General features: G+C 37.4%; 1 protein-coding gene and 1 long non-coding RNA gene across 2 annotated transcripts in view; one reads left to right on the top strand and one right to left on the bottom strand.

Annotated features, from left to right (window-relative positions):
* LOC134674390 (nucleoporin 88) overlaps positions 1-6,830 on the bottom strand; it is a 191,979-nt gene extending 185,149 nt beyond the window's left edge. The window contains exon 1 of the mRNA XM_063532460.1: positions 6,577-6,830. Within this exon, the coding sequence (XP_063388530.1) occupies positions 6,577-6,786 (210 nt within the window). The 5' untranslated portion in view covers positions 6,787-6,830. The remainder of the gene's footprint in view (positions 1-6,576) is intronic.
* Positions 1-20,461, top strand: part of LOC134674407 (uncharacterized) — a 461,157-nt gene that overhangs the window by 340,037 nt on the left and 100,659 nt on the right. The gene's annotated exons all lie outside the window — the stretch shown is intronic.

The following is a 20,461-nucleotide window of genomic DNA, read 5'->3' as shown; positions in this document are numbered from 1 at the left end:
AGCTTCAAGCAATCTAGCGCGTTCATATACCTGTTGTAGTAGTATACTCGTAAACTTCAGCGTTGAGTTTGGCTGAACGACATGGCTAACGAGCAAACTTAACTCTAAAATCTAGAAAAATCTGGCGAAAATCAGTCACTCTGCTACGTGGACCTTCAGCATAGAAACATTATACCTTCTGCCTAGTAATTTGCCCTTACAATTCCGTGTGACAAGCGGCCGCCCCTTTAATGCGGCACAAGCAAAAACAAAACAATCCGATGCTCACCTCCTCGCGTCCGGTTCCGTACAGTAAATTTACATTCCCCACCATCCATCCCAGAAGTCCATCCGGGCTGGTAATAAAACGGTCTTGAGGCGCAAGTCTTGATGGGGCAAGGCATGTGAGTGGAGCGGGAGACTATTGAGATTTAAATATGGAAGAAACTCTACAGTTGACATCATCTCTGTAAATTAAAGTATAAAGCGAAGCTTCAGTTACCTACCTTTGGCGCTGAATTCCCAGTAGAATTGCTGAATGATTGATGAAGAGACCGAAATTTGTTATAAAATCGAAGAAGGTGGTTAAGAAGCGCTCTTGTATAGTCCTTCAAGTCATTTCCGTCATTAGAAAAAGTGGAAAATTTTAAAAATGTAAGCTCGAAGGGTATTCGTTCCATAGAAAATTATAATTTCGCGCCTTTTTCTACAGACAAACTTGTTTGACCGTCTATAAAAGTCATTTAAGACACCCAGGAAATATTCAACACCAGATTTAATTGAAATAGGATTCAAAGTTGACAATCACATTTCATAATCAATGCGCATAAAGTCCTGCAGCTTGCAAGGAAAGCATAATAGCAAAAATTTATCGGATTTTTCCTTATAATACAAAGATGAGGGCATCAGCCGCTAATTCTTATTGTTTGCTCCTGACTCGAAGACGGCCGTTCAGACCTTAGAGATATATGCCGAAGGGTACACGGTACACCCTGTTTACAGGGTGATGGTATCTCGTAATTGTGACAATATTTGCTTCAGGCTTTTATGGTTAAGGTACAGGTAAATTGGTGGGGTCATTTTCCACTAAAGTTTAAGTGAAGTTGAAATTTGTGATATCTGATTAATTAAATCGCAAAGTTTAATTGGAGCCTGGGGTCTTATCAATTATGGAGCTGATTAGTCTAGCGTTCTGGTCTTGCTTTACTTTAAATGTATTGTAACATCGAAAACTTTGGAGTAAACAAATTACTAATTAATCTGAGAAACAAAAAAGTTTACAACTCAAGTCGTATCTTTCAAACTCTTAAAAAGTAAATTGCAATAAAAAGTTGTGTAAAAATTCGCGACGTAAGTAAAGATATTGAGCCACATTAAAAAGTACAAACGAAAACACTGATATAAGAGTCATCATCATCATGACGTCTGTATAAACCATCCTGTGTGCCATTTGGTCTCACCACTTAACCAACATATCCAAATGGCTCCTTCTAAATTTCAGCACACCCCTTGCTCCAGATTTAGGGTCGCACTCACAACGGGCTAAGGTGAAAAGTACACCTAAGTTCAGATTAACAATCGGACCGGGCAAAGGTCCGACGGCCTCGGCGATAAATTCCCCTGGATAGAGCACTCCGCAGGCCCTTAAATATTGAGACGATCTAAGTTTTTGGATGGGTTAAGTGGACATTGGTTGTCTCTTTGCCTTTGTTCTAATAATTATGTTTATGTTGATTTTTTCTAAATAGAACACTGCGCGACCTTGAATGTTATACGTTTTCTAACTTCTAAAAGGATTATAAATTGAAAAATTTGGGCCACATGGCTCACTGGCGAATATACCGACAAATTCCTTCCCTTTTTTGACGACGGTAATACTCGTATCGCTACCTGCGAAAAAAATATGAGTATAGATACAGAATTTTATCCGCCTAATGTCTGACACATTTAGTCTGGTAAACTATTTCACATTGTGCTCGTCTTTTTTTTTCGTCTATTTCTTTAATACTACATACCTATATTCACATATATACACGTCGTTTAAGACTTTTTAGCAATAATTTCAAATGTAGACACCTTTACTGTTCGGTCACACACTATTCGGTTTTGGTCAAAATTGCCTCAAAAGATTTAGGTTTAGCCATTCCCACCCGACATTTTTTTCAGACAAGAATTTTTGAAAAAAATTTGGCGCTAGCCGTTTCTAAGTCCACCTAGATCCTTGCCCACATCCGTCGCTACATCGTTGGCCACTATAAATCGGCCAATGAGAAGTAGTGATTTAATCGGAAACCCCAGGACCCGAGGAAGCCATTAAATCGTATGGTCAGAGGATAATTAATTCTGCGGGCACGGTCAAGTGAGATTAATGGCAATAGTCTTTCGATGGGCAGGCGTGGATTTAAATGTACAACATAATACTTCAAGAACAATGGCTTATAGGGACTTTTGGGTTGGACGCTCACGCTTCACCAAATACACTCAGGAGGAATTAAATCGGGTAATGGGATCACTTCGGTCTTGCAACTCGGAAATGTCGCTAAAAAGTGAGCCCCTTGAGTATAAATGTAAGGTACTGTAACTTGATCTTTATATTTAGGTACGTTGTACAACACAATTGAGTCTTTTTCGGATGATTCTTAGTTTATGTAAAGTCGCCATCAGATATAATGGAGCGGCCAAGGCGCCCAAAAATATCTAAACACGCCTTTATTGTCAAGAGTGTCAAGACGTTATATTGTGTTGTGTGTGTTTTAGTGTTAGTGTTTTGTAATAGTTGAGTGTTTAGTGTTAGTTGTATATTTTGTAGTTCTATTGTGATTTTGTTTGACATGTGTTATTTTGACTTTAAAGAAATTGAATTTGAATTTGTGTTCAGATGTTTTTGACCACCTCGACCGCTCCGATATCTCTGATGGCGGCTGTACATGCAGAGAATTTAATTTCCGACCCATTTCGTACCTTGTCACAGTGACAATCAATGTGAAAGTCGCTAGAGACCTCATACTATCGTCACTGTGACAAAGTAAAGTACAAAATGGGTAGGAAATTAAGTTTGTTTTAAACATACGTGAGTGACCCGTTTCTCACGGAAGTTTTGTCAATATCAATATGTACCAATTTTGGACTAAAATGACACATGGATCGGACAAACGGACCAATCAAGCTGTGAAGTTAGTAGCTAGAATTTAATAAGTTTTTGGCAAAAAATTTATTTTATCGCTGACTGTACTTTTCTTACGACACACAATTAATACTCATCGAGACAATTCTAAAAACCCCTAACACAATTATTAGGTTGCGTTGTTTCGTCACAGAGTTCCTATGGCCACCTCCTGTCTCCATCATCAGACCAGCTCGATGGTACCATAATATTGCATTGTCATCTGATTTATACATGCATGCAAAATTTCAGCTCAATCGGAAACCGGGAAGTGGATCAAATTTAACTTGCAAGATTTGATTACAGACAGACAGACAATGGTCAGGTGAAACTAAATAAAAGCTTGTAAAAAGAAAGATCACTGAGGCGAGGTTTTTACTGAGGTGTGCCAATAAAGAGTATTCTATCTATCTATCTGTCAGTCAGACAACTTTAATATTATTTGAGGATTTAATATGACGCCTGATTCTATGAATTATTTTATTTGAGGACTATCAAGACAAAGTTTTCTAAAACACAATAGTAGATAGAATAATGTTACTTTGTACAGAATAATGTTGCCTTGACAATACTAGTTTCGATAGACTTGATGATAGAGGTATTTAAAAACTATCCTATGTCCTTTCCGGGGCCTCAACTTTGTGCTTACCAAAATTCATTTAAATTGAGTGGTTTAAGCTTGACGAGGTAACAGACAGGCATAGTAACTTTCGCATTGATTATATTATGAGTGGAGATTGTATGTAATAGATGACATATTTGATGCGATACTGGAGCCATTTTGGCTTACGCTTTCTTCATGACTTAGGACTGACACAGACTGACTGCAACCCGCCTGTAATTAGTACGAGAACTGCATGCCGATTGCACGCCAACTTTGCAGTTGGCGTGCAGTTCCCATACAAGTTGCAGTCGGGTTTCAGTGTGTCTATACCGGCCCTTAATGAGTTGTAGTAAAAGTACTTAAGTGATCATGAGTTCAAGTCTCACCCAAGACAGTATATTTTTCCACTTTTAATTTATCCTTAACTTATACTGTTCTGCAGGAAAACAAGAATATTTGAAGAGAATAGTGTGAAAATGCTACCTGGGCAGTAACCTGCAGCTCCAACTGCAAAGAATTGGGCAGAATGAATGCAATAAGCAATCAAAAAACAGCCAGTAGGCCTAGCACATGTTTCGCGACAGTATCTCGCGGCGAGATAGACTACCCGTCTTTTTCTACCTATGTGAATAAAAGAGGGTATTTGTAATGTGGTAAATGTCCACTTTTAGTGTTTAGCAGTAACGCTTTGGTTTACTGCGACATAAACGCATATTGCTTGTATCAGCGACAATCTACTTGTATAAAATAGGGTGCTTTACAAATAAAGACGTTCATTACTTAATCTACTCTGGTAGTTATCATTCTCATTACTGCCCGTCCTACGCTCCGCAGCCTCCGCCGAACCAGAGTATATCTCACTATCTCGCTGCGAGATAATGTCGCGCCAATCATGTGCTAGCCCAACTATGGGTGCCGGCGAGTAACTCTGCACTATATCTCACTTTAGAGTAGGGTTGCAAAGCGAAAAATCTCTAGCCTTTTGTGTGGCTAGCAGCCCGCAGCAGCGGGATGCATAAATCAAACAAATTTGAATTCAATAATGATGTTTGCCACTATTTTAAAATATTGGGTACTTTTGCACAAAAAAAGATAAAGACATGGGTCTTATACTGTGGAATGCTCCAAGCACCAATGCTATATTTTTTTTTTGCAAATAGTGTATATTTACACATTACAATTTCAATGCATCCAAGTGCCAAGGAAAGAATCGGTTCTCCGCTCTCTTGCTTTTAACAAACAACCATTGTAGCAACCTAATATCTCAATATTCTACAAATATTATCCAGGTAATGGTAATTTTTACAATTCACTAAAATAGGAGTCTTGGTCTCTTACTAAAAAACAACGAGATAAACTTGCAAAGTGCCAGAGAGCTATGGAGAGGAGCATGCTCGGTGTAAAATTACAGGATAGAAACCGCAGCTCTGACATAAGAACCAGAACAAAAGTGACAGACATCCTCACCCACATAGACATGCAAAAATGGAGGTGGGCAGGCCACACTATAAGATGCAAGACAGAGAAGTGGAGCCAAAGAATTCTCATGTGGCACCCTACAGATGGATCAAGATCGCAAGGCCCTCAATTAACACGATGGGAAGACGAAATTATACTCACAGTGGGACCACTCTGGACAAGGGTGGCAAGAGAGAGGAAATACTGGAAGGAGTTGGAGGAGGCCTTTGCCGACAGGCACACTGAACCAAGAGACTTCATATAAACATTCAAAACTAAAAACCAACAATCATGTTCAGAATAAAGGGCTATATAAATAAAATAAAAAAATAGGAGTCTTGCAAACCTAGCAGCAGCTATACAGTCAGCAGCAAAAATTGGTAAGTGGATGAGGTGTTCAAAATTACCTTGACACACTCTTATTCTCTTAAAAACAAAGTTGCATCAAGATCATTTTGGACACCTGGCCCGCTTAGCAACTTCTGCTGCTGACAGCACAATCAAAGGTACACTTTCATTTTAAAACTTTACCAAAATAACATTAAATTTGATACGAACATTCAATATCCGTCTTTGTTCTTTGTTCTGTAAATAAAAGCTATTTTATTTTTATTTATTATTCAATACCCGGTGGCTAAAAAACAACTGCATTCCCGTTGCCATGGTTTTGGTGTTATACTGACCAACTTTTACTATGGGACCAACCAACCCTGAAATCGTGAAAAAAATTTACCCTCCCATAGATAATGGACTAGTTAAAATGAAACCGCCAATTTTTCTTTTTATGATTTTGGGGTTGGTTCCATAGTAAAAGTTGCTCAGTATAATCCCAAAACAATGTAGTTACAAAGAAATTACAGAGAAGAATTTAAACACACAAAACTGTTTTATTTTATTATGACACAGCTATAATCTTTCTAGGTAATACTATTATTACATGTTCAGTACAGCTGGGAGCTGTCGGCATATGAATATCTTGCAGGTAAAATTTATGCAACAGTTTTAAAATAGAATATAGAATTACTGTTACATGAATACTTACTTGGTGGTAAGAGACAAAACTATCTGTTAAATAACTGTCTGTTTACTACAATTTGACTAAGAAACTATTTCAAGAATTATGCAAGATTTATCCTCGAAAATGTTAACATTTGGCAATATTGCCTACATTTGATGGATTAATTTTGTTAATTACTTTTGAAACGAGTTATTTACTACAGAAATTTGAGCTATTACACAATATTAAATCATATCTGGAGAAAAAAAACATTCAATAACAACATAACCTCAAAATAAGGTTAGCTTTCGCGCCGGTAGGCCAAAACCAGCATCACGTAAACTACTATCAGTAGGCTTATACACTAAAACATACCTGATAAGGTGTCTCTTCATCGTGCTCCTCCAAATGCTTCAAGTTTAAAGTCGCTAAGCAGTTCTCGATAGAATTCCACACATACAAAACATCATCTCTTAATTCTAGCAAATTACGCAATTTTCCACTTGGATTCTCCTTTAAACTTTCACTGAGGTCCTGAAATATCTTGTGGTTAGATAATTTCATTTTATTAGAGTGGGAAATCATGTTAAAAACGAAATTAGCAGTTTGTTTTTGCTTTGAGCGCGACGTTTTTACTGACTGACAGCGACGCGACGACAGCGTGACAGTGACACTGACAGCTGACAGATCTTTTTTTTAATAGCGTTCGGTTGTGCGTTTCGTTATTCCTCTGCTAAAAACAGTAGGGCCAAAAGTAAAATTCAAATAACTTTCAAAATAAAATTTTCAGCACGCGTTAAACGAAGTTGCCGCTTTGCGGGTCCGTCGAGCAGAAAAATAGTATAGGTGGGCATAAAACAAAACTCATATGTGGGATGACCTCGGCTTCCCCTCTTTATATTTGGACATACAGCCTGGCAAAACAGAGTAGAAATTAAAAAGTGGCAACACTGTAGCGTCGTCCCGTTCTCTTATACGTATTGATTTGAAAGGGACGACACTACAGTGTTGCCAATTTTTAATTTCAATTTTTTTTGCCAAGCTGTATATTGAGACATTTCTTACTTTACTGCCCCAAGTATGTACTATGTAATATACATTTGATATCGTAATATAATAGGTAGGTAGATACTTCACAGTTCACGCACCTTAGCTGATTGAGCCATTTAGGGTTCAAACTAATTTGGTTGTGGAATACTTTCGCTATGAAATGTCAAACGTAATGTGAACCCCACATAAGTACCTTACACCATTGAAGACCAAGAAATGTACATAGGTGCAGATGTAGTGCATAATTGTATTCTATCGTATTTTCTCGGAAACGTTCGTATTTGTTATGCTAAATCGTATCGTGTTCGTATTTGTTAGTTCAGTAAATGTCAATACTACTTTTTGTATGAGTTAAATAGCAAGAAAGACACATTTGTAAGTTTCCGTGAAAATACGATGGAAAATAATTATGCACTACATCTGTACTCTTATGTTTTGATACCCCATACCATGGTATAATAATATACTCCGTCTGGTACTCTCTTCACGTGACTGACACAAGCCTACGTCATCGTGCGACAGCGCTATATGATAATATGCGATAGCGCTATATAAAGTGGCAATGTTATTGTGACGTAGGCTTGTGTCACTCTGGGAAGAGAAGACCATGTTTTATTAGACTATGCCCCATACCTAGAATACGGCAAAGTAGAGCGAACTCTATCGATGCTAATTTGGTGCAGAATTAGCTTTCACTGATTGGAAAATCTACCATCTCTATTTTAGGCAGCTGGGTCGATCAACTATTTCTTGTTGTTATTCTGTCCCGTCAGCCAGGAGACAATAGTAGCATAGTTTCTTAGAAGAGCTGCTATACCATGTTCTACAAACGTGCTTAGTAGATGTCCCATTATGGAAAGGCCTTATAACTACCAAAAAATTCAAGTCTGGTTCATTTAAGAAATGACTAGTATTTTAAAGGGGCCCACTGATTAACAGTCCGCCGGACGCTATCGGCCTGTCAGTTGTTCGGAACTGTCAAAATTTTGTTCTAACTGACACACCGATACCGTTCGGCGGACTGTTAATCAGTGGGCCCATTTAGAGTGACCCAGGAGACCGTAACCATGGTAACTAGTGACAAGAAAAAGTTGGTTCACCCAGCTGCACAGATTGACAACCAAGGACGATAACCTTTTATCGTCCTTGTTGACAACTCAACAGAGGGCCTACCGCGAACCACGTTCGACTTGTTGCCTCTCTGTTGCACTTGTAAATTCGTACGTATGTGTGACAGGGAGGCAACACGTCGAACGTGGTTCGCGGTAGGCCTTCTGGAACCAATTACCTCTCCCATAAACCATCACGAATCCTCTTTCCAATTTCTCACCAAGCAATCGCGTAAGTACTCCGCCAACGGCTTGTTCTCGCAATATCTCACTTAGATTCCAAATGGTATCACGTAATTTCATCCCCCTGAGCTCCTACGGGCCTTTTCTTATAAATAAACCAACATATATGTGGCAATAAATTTTCCAACTCCGAGATTTGTACGTTTCTATAATTTAATTCGCGTTTTGTTAAAGCATCCTGTTATTGGTGATGGCATTGAGTTATCGCGTTTTGGATTTTCATATGTTTAATTGGGTGTGCGTGGCGAAAAATAAGATGTAAGATGGATCATAGACCTATAATATATAGAGACGGTGTCTCAGCGAGTTGTCACTGTTGCCACTTTTGTTTAGTGTAGATTAACAATGAGGCCCACCTTGCTGTAGCCATGTCGATAAAGTCATATCGATAAACTATCGACATTTCTTGCAATTTTAATTTTACTTCAAAGGCTTAACGATACCTACAATGACCAAAAACGCTTTTATGCGTTATTGTGATTATCAGATCACAATTTTATAGTCACGCCCCAGCAGGGAACCAAGGGAAAGTTCAGATATTTAATTAAAATACATAAATACCTCCTAAAATAGGTGTTCCGCAATAATGTAATTATATTATTATATTATAATGTATTCATTATCCATTAGCATTTCAATTATGTTTATGTTTAACGAAGATATTGAAGCTTCAATTAATCGCTATTTCGTTCCGCTGTGTAGCGTTTATCGATATATAACATGATTAAAATCGACTTTTCACATCCCTAAAAGAGCACACATATACGCTTTTACGCACACATACACAGCCTGGGCGCATCAAGAAAGGCAACACTTGATTTGAAGTCCACCTTGTCAACAGTATGGTTGTCCTTTTTTGACAAACGGCATTTTTAAAAGAGCGAGGAGAGAGAAATGATACTAGTTGCTGCGCCGTGAAAAAGAACAGAAAACGTTGGGCCCTTGAGATGGATATTTCTTAACGCCTACGTGGTTCTATTGAGTCAAGTAAGTTAAAGTTTAAAAAATTTACTATATGGTTGTCTGTAAAGTCGGTTTACGGACTATAATTTTGCGTGATATCGTCATATGAAAACATTGATGAAAAACTGCATACTTTGTCCGTAACGTTACCATGGAGGTATGTCCACAACGTTACCTGGAAATTTGTCCACAACGTGACATTTTTTCTTGCATGCTACCTAATCCAGTGAAATTGTAGAATTTTGTAACGTGGCTCTTCTGCGTCAAATCCGGTAGTTCACGAAGTTGAATAGTTTCGATTTCTCAAAAACTATTTATTTAATTGAAAAAATCGTTGGATGAAACTGAAGTGTACTTCATTTTTCACTATTGGTCAAAGTTTCATGTCTAAAGGCCCCAGTACACAATGGGCCATCGCCGGCCACTCCAAGGGACGCAGCCTTGCGGTAGAATGAGATAGCAATATTACTTGCTCCCTCTAACGCATAAATGCGTCCCTTGGATTGGCCGGCGATGGCCCATTGTGTACTGGGGCCTTAAATGTTGCATAATAAGAGATTAAATAGGGATTTTAGCCCGAGATAAGGGTTTACGAAAAAAATATTTTCTATGATTGTAGTATCTTTTTTGAAATATCAGTTTAGACACTTTAGACGTAATCAAAGATCAATAACCAAGCTAAGATATTGTGTATAGAACTTTATTGTTTATACAATGTTCAAGTATTCTATAGCGACGTAAAAACAGCAATTTCGGCCGGGTAGCCCCTTAAATAGCTTACCGTAGGACTAGGTAGATATGTGTAAAATAAATTTTTTATTCAGAAAAACATAGTTATACATGTGTAAAATTGTCCTATAATATTTAGTTTATTATTTATTTATTTAAGTTATTATCGACGATTTCTTTGTATTTATTAATGTGTTCAAATACTTCAAATTCAAGCTGCGGTTGTACAGTCAGCAGCAGAAGTTACTAATCGGGCCAGGTGTTCAAAATGACCTTGACACGCTCTTATTCTATTAACAATAAAGTAGCGTCAAGATCATTTTGAACACCTCGCCCGCTTAGCAGCTTCCAATGCTGACTGTACTTTATATAGCAGAAAAAATCGTTAGCGAAACAAATGCAAACAAAAAAAACTCCGGGTATAATCTTTTTCATACTCAGACAAGAGGTTAACCAATGGGGTTGGCAATTATCGAAGGTTTGCATAAATGAAATGAAAATCTTTATTTCAGGCAACTAGTGGCCCATACATAAATACCTTAAAACTAGCATACATATTATAAAAATATATTTTAAACCTAAACACTACAAAACGCATAGATGGCGCCACCATAGCTTAAACCCCTTTCTCTAGTTTTATTCTATGAGATTTATCTTAAAAAACAAAGATTTGACACAGTTACAGGGAAAGTAAAATATTTCGTTCAGCCAACCCTATTCTATAGTTCGTTTTTTTTTAGCATTAGAAATAAGGTAAACAATCTTGATGTGTCTTTTAATTGAAAAACACATTTTAAAAATAAGTTACGGCAAATATGTAACAATTATGAATCTAATACGATCATTTATATTCTTCTGCTCTCATAAGTACTTAATAGTTTTTGATTTTTAACAAGCGTTTTTCAATTAAAAGACATGTCAAGATCGCTTACTTTCTTGCAAGTTCTTTCTAATGCTAAAAAAAACGAACTATAGATATTACATGAATATTGGTAGGTATAGGTAGACGTGATCTTAAAAGGTCTGTCGGAGAACCGTACATTTTAAGATTGAACTCCATTAATATTTAATTTAGCAAACAAACAAAAGGCCAGCTAATGTATACAGGCCAGAAAAGTATTGTTTCCCGGATTGTAGATCATAAATAAGCGGCAGACAGCGGAGGGACACGCGTCACCTTTTGATACATTTCCTCTGTCGTTATTAATGACAAGTCATCGGTGCCGTCCCGGCGGGTTGGCGGACAGGGCTGCCACTACACAGTTCTTGTATGACATAGGTACATTGAGAGAAAAATCATCACCAGGAATTAAAAAACAGTTCTGTACTGGGGGAAAAAAATGAAGTTTTTGTAATAATTATGGACGTTTCACTATTTCTGTAAAGTTTATTTATTTCCTACAAACAGCTCAGTAATCCCAAATATAATTTCAACAAACAGATACCTAATAGAAATTGCAAGAACTAATAGAAATTGCAAAAGTCAATTTGTTCCTATTGGTTAACTCTCCTTGTCCCCGGATTAAGTTTATTTTTGTAATTCTAAGTGTATTTTTGTTGTACTTTTATCTCAGTGTACTTCTCACAACTACCACGAGCTCGTTTTTCGATGACATAGTCTGTGTCTTTAGGTATTTAAATAAAAGTAAACAAAATAGATTTTGTTTACTTTTATTTAAATATACCCTCTAATGTATGGGTAGACCCTCAAATGGCTCCTTAAGCCAGTTGAGGGTAGATGAAAATATTACATGATCAAATAATCATCATCATCATCATCATCATCAGTCGTTCCCTCAATGCTGAGGATCGTGACATCATGTCCTAATGTTGCTGACCAGCCCGCCTAGCCAAGGTTACAATCGCTATCGCTTCGACAACGAAAAGCATTATGTCTCTCTATCACTCTTCCAAGTTAGTGCGACAGTGACAGTTGCGTTTCGATCGCTACGGAGCGTAAGCGATCGGCATCTTGGCTACGCGGCCTGTCTCTTCCATAGGCTTCTGTCACCCGCCATATGTACGGCTTCCTGCAGATGTAGATGCAGCGGTGTAGTGACTTGTGCGCTCCATCTAGCGGGTGGTCTGCCGCGAGTCCTCTGGCCCTCAACTTCAAATAATGATAATAATGTAGGTAGGTTAAAGTCAGGTCGTTCAGTGACTGTTCCAGGCGGTTTTATATTTGGTCGGTTAACCAATAAATGTTATAACTACCCGAAAATGTGCCGAAAATAGTTTGTTTACTTTTATTTAAATACCTAAAGATACAGACTATAGGTACTTATACCCCGGCAAGATTTTATTTGAGCTTCGCCTTCAGTGGTACAGTCGCCATCAGATATATCGGAGCGGCCAAGGTGCTCACAATTATCTGAATACGCCTCTATTGTCAGGGCGTTAGAGTGCGTGTTCAGATATTGTGAACACCTTGGCCGATCCGATATATCTGATAGCGACTGTACAGATGTAGTGCATAATTATTTTCCATCGTATTTCCACGGAAACGTCCGAACGTGTTTAGCTATTTCAGTCAGTCTCAGTACAAAAAGTACTGAGGTTGACTGAAGTAGCATGACAAATACGAACGTCTCCGAGAAAACATGATGGAAAACAATTACCTATGCACTTCAAAGTTGCAAAAAACTGAAGACCTTTTAACCTAGCTTTAAACCTATTTGAACAGAACTAAGAGCGGAATTGTTAATTTAAACATAAATCATGATTTTTAGGGTTTCGTACCTTTACAGTCCGTCTGGCCCTAATGCCCCAGGCTGGAATTTTCATTTTTTAATTTATATAGTAGTGTTTCCATTGGAAATAAAAACAAATTAAAATATTTTCTGAAAATAATTTAACTTGTTCTAATACTTCTAATAATAAGTAAGGTACCTATTTCGAAGCTTTGACCAAGCCAGCCATAATGTGTATTCAATGTAGAGTAGAGGAATTCTTTATACTTATGTATGTACAGGTATATAATTCCATTAATCACTAATCAATTAACAACTTAACAAAAACCCCCAAATTTCTTCCCAAGCCGTCGCCAACCCTAGCTCCATACGTCGCGACCTGCCCAGCATAATAATAGATCGGGCAAGGGTGGCAATGTGCCACCCCTTAATATCATGTGAGAGACGTTCGTAAATTTATCAATAGCATTATATCTCGAAACTGAGCACTCGTCTCGCTTATATTTTATTCAGGATACGATGTTTTGACATTCGTCTTTGCTTTCGTCGGATCAAGCTATGGGTTTATGGTCTGGGTAATGGCGAAATACGGGGACATGTTTCGAATATTCTTTTAAGCTATTTCCACATACCTATATATATGTGCTAGGGGTCTAGTCTAGATAACAATAGTTTGCAAAAAAAGAAACAAAAAAAATACGTGTAGGCTCCCCTACAGTCAATGTCAAAGATATGTTTACATTTTTCGCCGTATTATAAAGGCGCAAAAGTGTATCTTTGTCATCGACCGGACCCTAAAAAAGTATTTTTATTTTTTTTATTTTACCACTGTCGCCCTAATATCCTTGCCAAATTGCAGCTTTCTAGCACTAGCCATCACGGAGTAAAGCCGCGGACGGACAGACGGACACGGCGAAACTATAAGGGTTCCTAGTTGACTACCTACGGAACCCTAAAAAACACTAATTAAAATTGTTATATATCGATTAAAATTCCTCAGCATAACATTAATAATAATCTAATTACATAATAATAAGGGTATACCCATATAACTAACACATACCAATCTACAATCATTCAAAAAACATCCGCACCATCAGTCTTGGGACGCCGTAGGGTAAAGGCGCCCATAGCTGTCACGTACGAAATATGGGTATACAATTTACACAATATCGTCATATGTCAGGGTGTCACTTGGCTCCCGAGGCGTCTACCCCAATTACCGTTGGAATTGTTTCATCGCTCTCTATCTATTACTTTTGCGACTGGGGAGTAAGGGACAAAAAATAGTTTTTGTTTGCAATTAGGATGATTGATTTGGCTTGAAAGGTAATTTATTGCGCTCGAATTGCGTAGTGTCAGATGTTTTAGGTTGTTTATTTTTGTTATTGTTGGTTATATTATTTTTTGGTATTGCGGTTAATTTAATCATTTAATTATTATTTTTTACAGTCTCCTTTTACCTAGGTAATTTAATGTTTTAAGTATGAGCGGGTCCATATATGTATTCTAAGGCGATAATACGATTTTACATTAACAACTTTATCAGGCCATTTATTCTCATAAGGATTGTATGTATGTGACATAATGATTGTACAGTCAAGTGTAAAAATATGGGTGTAGATAACTTACTCAAAAATATGTCCCATAGTTGTTAATTCGCTGACATAAGAGCTTGGGACATATTTATGAGATGATTTGTGCACCCATATCAAATCATGGGATATTTTAGATGTATTTCTTAAAATAACAGAAAGGTATCATTTTGTATGAAAATGTCGATGATGTGACCCTTTATTTTTGTTTTTTATTCATTGGCCGGTTAACAGCTAATAAAGGGGCCCACTGATTAACAGTCCGCCGGACGGTATCGGCCTGTCAGTTGTTCGTAACTGTCAAAATTTTGTTCTAACTGACAGGTAGACGATACCGTCCGGCGGACTGTTAATCAGTGGGCCCCTTAACATTTTTTTATACACAGGTACGTGTATTTTTAATTAAATTAAATTAAACAATGAATCAAACCTACCCCTTCTCGATCAAAGTCCCCAGCATATGTGTAAGTAATGGCTCCAGCTTCTAATTTATGCACACACGAACAAAACCAATACAGGCGTCTATAAATTCACGGCGACGTCCGAAACACTTGAAGTCTTAACTACCTCCACGTAGGTGAGGTAGGGATGGGGCTGTGGTAAGGTAGTGCTGCTAAGGAGGTTTTCCTTACGTGTCTTATCATCAGACATCGTAAATTTTATAGCATTATAATAAGTGATGTTAACAGAATTGGTATAAACAATTTCAACCCTAATGATTAATTAGCGTTAGTTACGTTAATATTAACCTTAATTTACCACTTCAGTGGGAATTATCTATACCAATTCCGTTAACACCACTCTGCTGCACTAAAAATGCTAGTTTACGATGTCTGCTTATCATGTAAAAGAACGTGACGTCAAAGTGTCATTCCAACAATACGATTCATAGACAATCTAGACATCTATAATATTTAAAACTTTCGCGTTTTGAATCACATATTAACTAGAGATGCAACGGATAGTTTTTTGCCGGATACCGGATATTCGGTCTAAACATCGGCCGGATATCCGGTATCCGGTCGCCGAATATTCGGCCATCGGAACTATACCTACATTTCGGTTTTTCAGGTGCGCATTCTGCAGGTTTGACCTGTTTCCTAGTAAACGTTCGCGCGGACTCATTTTTAGGTACGAAATTAGTGCGCGCGCAAGTCAGTGGAATGATTGTTTTAAAATAATAGACAAGTACGATTATGACCGTGTCTGTTTCTTAAATCCAACTGGTTTACTCCGAAATCAAGCAAAGTTACTATCCGGTATCCGGCCGGATAGTAGGTCACTATCCGGTATCCGGCCGGATAGTAGGTCACTATCCGGTATCCGGCCGGATAGTAAAATAATTGCCGGGTAGGCCGAATACCGGATAGTATCCGGATATCCGGTGCATCTCTAATATTAACTCACATTTACCTATAGACTCGCGAATTTATTTTATTATCTTTATTTACCACCGTTTCGACATACGTCTCGACACAAATTCTTTTCGTCATCTTGTTTTTTCTCCCAAACACATGTGATGGAATGGAGCTTTTTGTATGGGGTGAAATTTGGTCTTTAATTTTTCTAATCAACGTTTTTTATTGATTTGGTAAAAAACAAAAACTGACACAACAATATAGACACACACACACAAACAGCGTGACACAGTGATCAGAAACAAGGCAACGAAAACAATTTTGACCCAGCCACCAGCCACTCAATTTAAAAATTAACGGTCCTAGGGATCATCCATCAGTCGACGCGCGAGGTATAAGCAACCACATAACTATAAAATGAAAGTACCTAACCAATCTTAAAGTCTGGCATATAGCATCACTACACGGCTGGGAAGGGTAGAGGCTGCGATACGGGTGGATTTACACCGCTCATTTGTTTGCGATGACCCCGCGCCATCGCGTCTTGCTTAGACTAGGCTTATATGGAGTTTTATAATTTATTTTTGATCCCAGTCGGAAAAAAGAGGATGTTACCAGTATAACGTGTGACACATCGTAGCTCTCTAACTGATGAACCAATATGAGTGTGTTTTCTTTAATGGAAAGTGCTGCCGGCCAAGATAGGTTTCAACTCACTAGATGGCGCTGTTTTTAAATATGTCAGCAGTTCTTTTATATGTAATTATATAACTTCTTTGTTTCTTAGTCTTTAAAACTTCTCAGTTTTTACTTATTATTTTCTCAGTATAAAAATTTTGCAAGTGGTCAAGACGAATCGGTATTTAATTCTGGTTGCGTTTATTACGCGATAGGCACGAGTTACAACATTTGTTTTTATTATCAGGTGGCGTTATAATCTGACATAATATATAATGTTATCGCACAATAAATACGAAACCCGCCTTAGCGTATTTTTTCTAAAAAGTTTGCAAAATTTGAAGACTTACCTACTTACATACACAACTACGGCTGTTAAACGGAAACTTGTAAAACATGTAAACCCACCTTAATCAGTGACGTGTTAACGGAAGGTTTGTATGACCGTTTTAATATTAAGCTCGTTGGCGATATTTACGCGCGGTATTAGCGGCCCCATTACAGGAGCACTTACCCTAACTTTTTGCTAACTGCTTTCTTACGATAATGGGAATAGTGTTTAAACTTTATTATGTTCTAAAGATTCTTAGTAAAAGTATCGGAAAATATCAACAAAGAACTTTATAAAAAGATTTTAGAACTTAAGGTTTTATATTAAACTAAATAGGTTCTTAAACTATTTTAAATAATGGTTTGAGGTACAGGCAGCACCTTACAATATACATACAAACATACTTACTTCGTTAGAATAATATTAAGTACCTAGTAAGGTAAACGTACTGGTGCTCGACGCGGTCCCAGTACATGTCATCTTGAAACTTAAGTAGGTAATTGTCAATAGAGGTGACAGCAAGGTGTCATCTATTGGGCATTAGCATGTCGAGCACTAGTACGTTTACCTTAGCTTGTAAACGCCTCAAACAGTCGCCATCAGATATATCGGAGCTGGAGATCACAAATATCTGAACAAATCCTCTATTATCTAAAGTGTCAATTCTATGGAACTTGCTAACTATGTAAACAAACCGCCATATTGAAACTGTCAAAAATGATGAATTTACTAGTGACTTTGTTTACATAGTTAGCATCAAGTTCTATAGAATGACACTTTAGACATTAAAGTGCGTACTTATTGAGATATTTATGAGCACCTTGGCCGCTCCGATATATGTAATGGCGACTGAACAACCTTCCGATAATTTTAATACTTCTGAGCTTATTTATTTCCTCTAGAACATTCGCATAGAAAATATAAATACCATATCTTCATTTATCTCCGAATAAGATAAATTTCAACAGCTATGTTTACAGAGAACAATTCAGGGGTGCCCAAGCTCGCCAGAGATAGCGTTGCTTTATAGACCCCCGCTGGAATGCGGCCCGCTGTTTGTAGCCGCTGAAGTCGTAGGTTTACGTGTATAAATACCTATACTTGCCAAATTTACGATACTATTAGGTCACAAATTAAGTTATTTTAATTTGTGTTATTTAAACTTTTATTTAATAACATTTTTACAACTTTATAACAAAACACTAAAACTTATAAATAAAAAATTTGCCCTAAGTCATGGTCCGTAGGTAGGGTGCCCAGAAGGCTGGCCGCATTGCCCCGCTGGATGGCAATGCTGATCCTTTGGGCAAAATATAGGCCAGCCCTCTGGTCACCGGAGGCCTCTAAGAGGCCCTTTGACAACTCCTCATAGAGACGACGCGCGCTAGGTTATGTTATTTGTGTTATTTGAAGTAGAAACATTACTACGTAAACATAATATACCGCGCAAAGGATTGCTATCGCTATAGTCTGTATCTTTAGGTATTTAAATAAAAGTAACGGGTAGTTAGGTAATTAATTGACCAATTAAAAAACCGCCTGGATCATTCACTGAACGACCTGACTTAAATTTAACCTACATTATTTTAATAGTGTAATGTTTTCTTCTACGCTCAACTGGCTTAAGGAGCCAGAGGGTAGATTTTGTTTACTTTTATTTGAATACCTACCTTTGACACCTTGGATTTATGGTGTTTAATATGAGCTACATTATTAAATAACATACATTTTATGGCAGTTATACTTTCGCTTAACAACAAGCATAATATCTACAGTGCGTTAGTGTTGCACTAAGTAGTATAGTATCTACAGTGAAAACATTTCATTTAATTCATTTTAATTGGGTAAAATTATTCAACAGTAGGTACTCCGTAAGGTACTAGGAACAAATTGAGCAAATTTCTTTGTGTTCACTTTATCAATAATCTTTTGACTTATTTCCCCTCGCGGCTAAATTGTAAACAAATATTGGCGAAGATTCAACCCCAAGTGTTCGAGCCAATTTGGATACTTTAGTGTGGACAATGGGGGATCGAATCAAATACTTACTCATAAAATATCTGCAGGATGTAGCAAAAATATTAAGGTCTCATTTCTTGAGTCTGTCAAATTGTGTTTTTTGATAAACTAATTAAGCGGGATTTACATTACGAAATTAGTGGCATGCATGTTGAAATCAGTTACACGAAAGTAGTTTCGATATATGCGGAAGTAATTTTGTGAAATAATTAGTGTCGTGAAATTCACAGTATCGCAGTGACCATGGCCGCATCAGCATCGAAGCTACAGGTCCGCAAAGCGCAGACACTTTCGCGACACTAAGTTTTCACGTCGCATTTACACTACGAAATTAGTTGCATGACACTAATTTCACCAAAAAATCGCGCAGAGCACGAAACTGATTTGCATTCGTGAAATTAATGCATGCATTATAAAAGTACTAAATTACACGTGAAACTGTTGGTAAAACTAATGTCACGAAATCAATTTCATGACACTAATTTCGTAATGTAAATTCACCTTTATAGCCAGCATTCAATGAATGGAGTATGATACCTTTTAGTATGATTTGGGCATGGTGCTTTGCGCACACGAGCGTCCCATCCCCTCCCCCTGACACAAACCCCCTCTTTTAGCATAAATATGTCTCGGGTGACAGTTTTTTTTTATTTTTTACTACAGTTATTGAATGCTGGCTAATAAATTGGTTGTCTTCCCCACACATTAGAACATAACTTAACCCAATCATTTGCTTTTCCTGAAGTTTTGTTTTTAATGATCATCGGATTTGCTTAATTTATTAATTGGTAGAAAGTCTAGAAAGATGGTACCTACCTATAAACGGTGTGTCCTGTAATACGAGCAAAAAAATAAACTGTAGGCTGTAACTCTCAAACTGACCAACATTTGTTCACCTACTTTTAAAAATAACTTGTATTTTACAAGCTTTTATTTAGTTTCACCTCACCGTTGTCTGTCTGTCTGTGTGTAATCAAATCTTGCAAGTTAAATTTGATCCACTTCCCGGTTTCCGATTGAGCTGAAATTTTGCATACACACGTAAGTCGGGTGACAATGCAATATTATGGTGTCATCGAGCTGATCTGATGATGGAGACCGGAGGTGGCCATAGGAACTATGTGATAAAGCAACGAAATCTAATTGTGTTTGGGGTTTTTAGAATTGTCTCGATGAGCATTAGTTGCCTGTGGAAAGAAAAGTACAGTCAGCGATAAAAACTTAAACCAAAAATGAAATTTTTGCCAAAAACTTATTTATTTTAGCACACTTTATTCTACTTAAGACGCAAATTAGGCACCCTAAGCTGGAATCGACCAAAAACTGCCTCCAGATTACAGGCTTAGATCACTATTTCGTATGACATCTATTTCAGTTTATATTAGTATTGTTTCCTAACATAAACAGCACGAATCAAAATATTTTTAGAAAACGAATTTTTACTGTATAATTACTTATTATTACATAATACAATTTGTCTGCTGGATTTAATAAC

The sequence above is a fragment of the Cydia fagiglandana genome, chromosome 20, assembly GCF_963556715.1.
Source record: "Cydia fagiglandana chromosome 20, ilCydFagi1.1, whole genome shotgun sequence".
NCBI lineage: Eukaryota > Metazoa > Arthropoda > Insecta > Lepidoptera > Tortricidae > Cydia > Cydia fagiglandana.
This window is presented reverse-complemented; position numbering and strand designations above follow the sequence as displayed.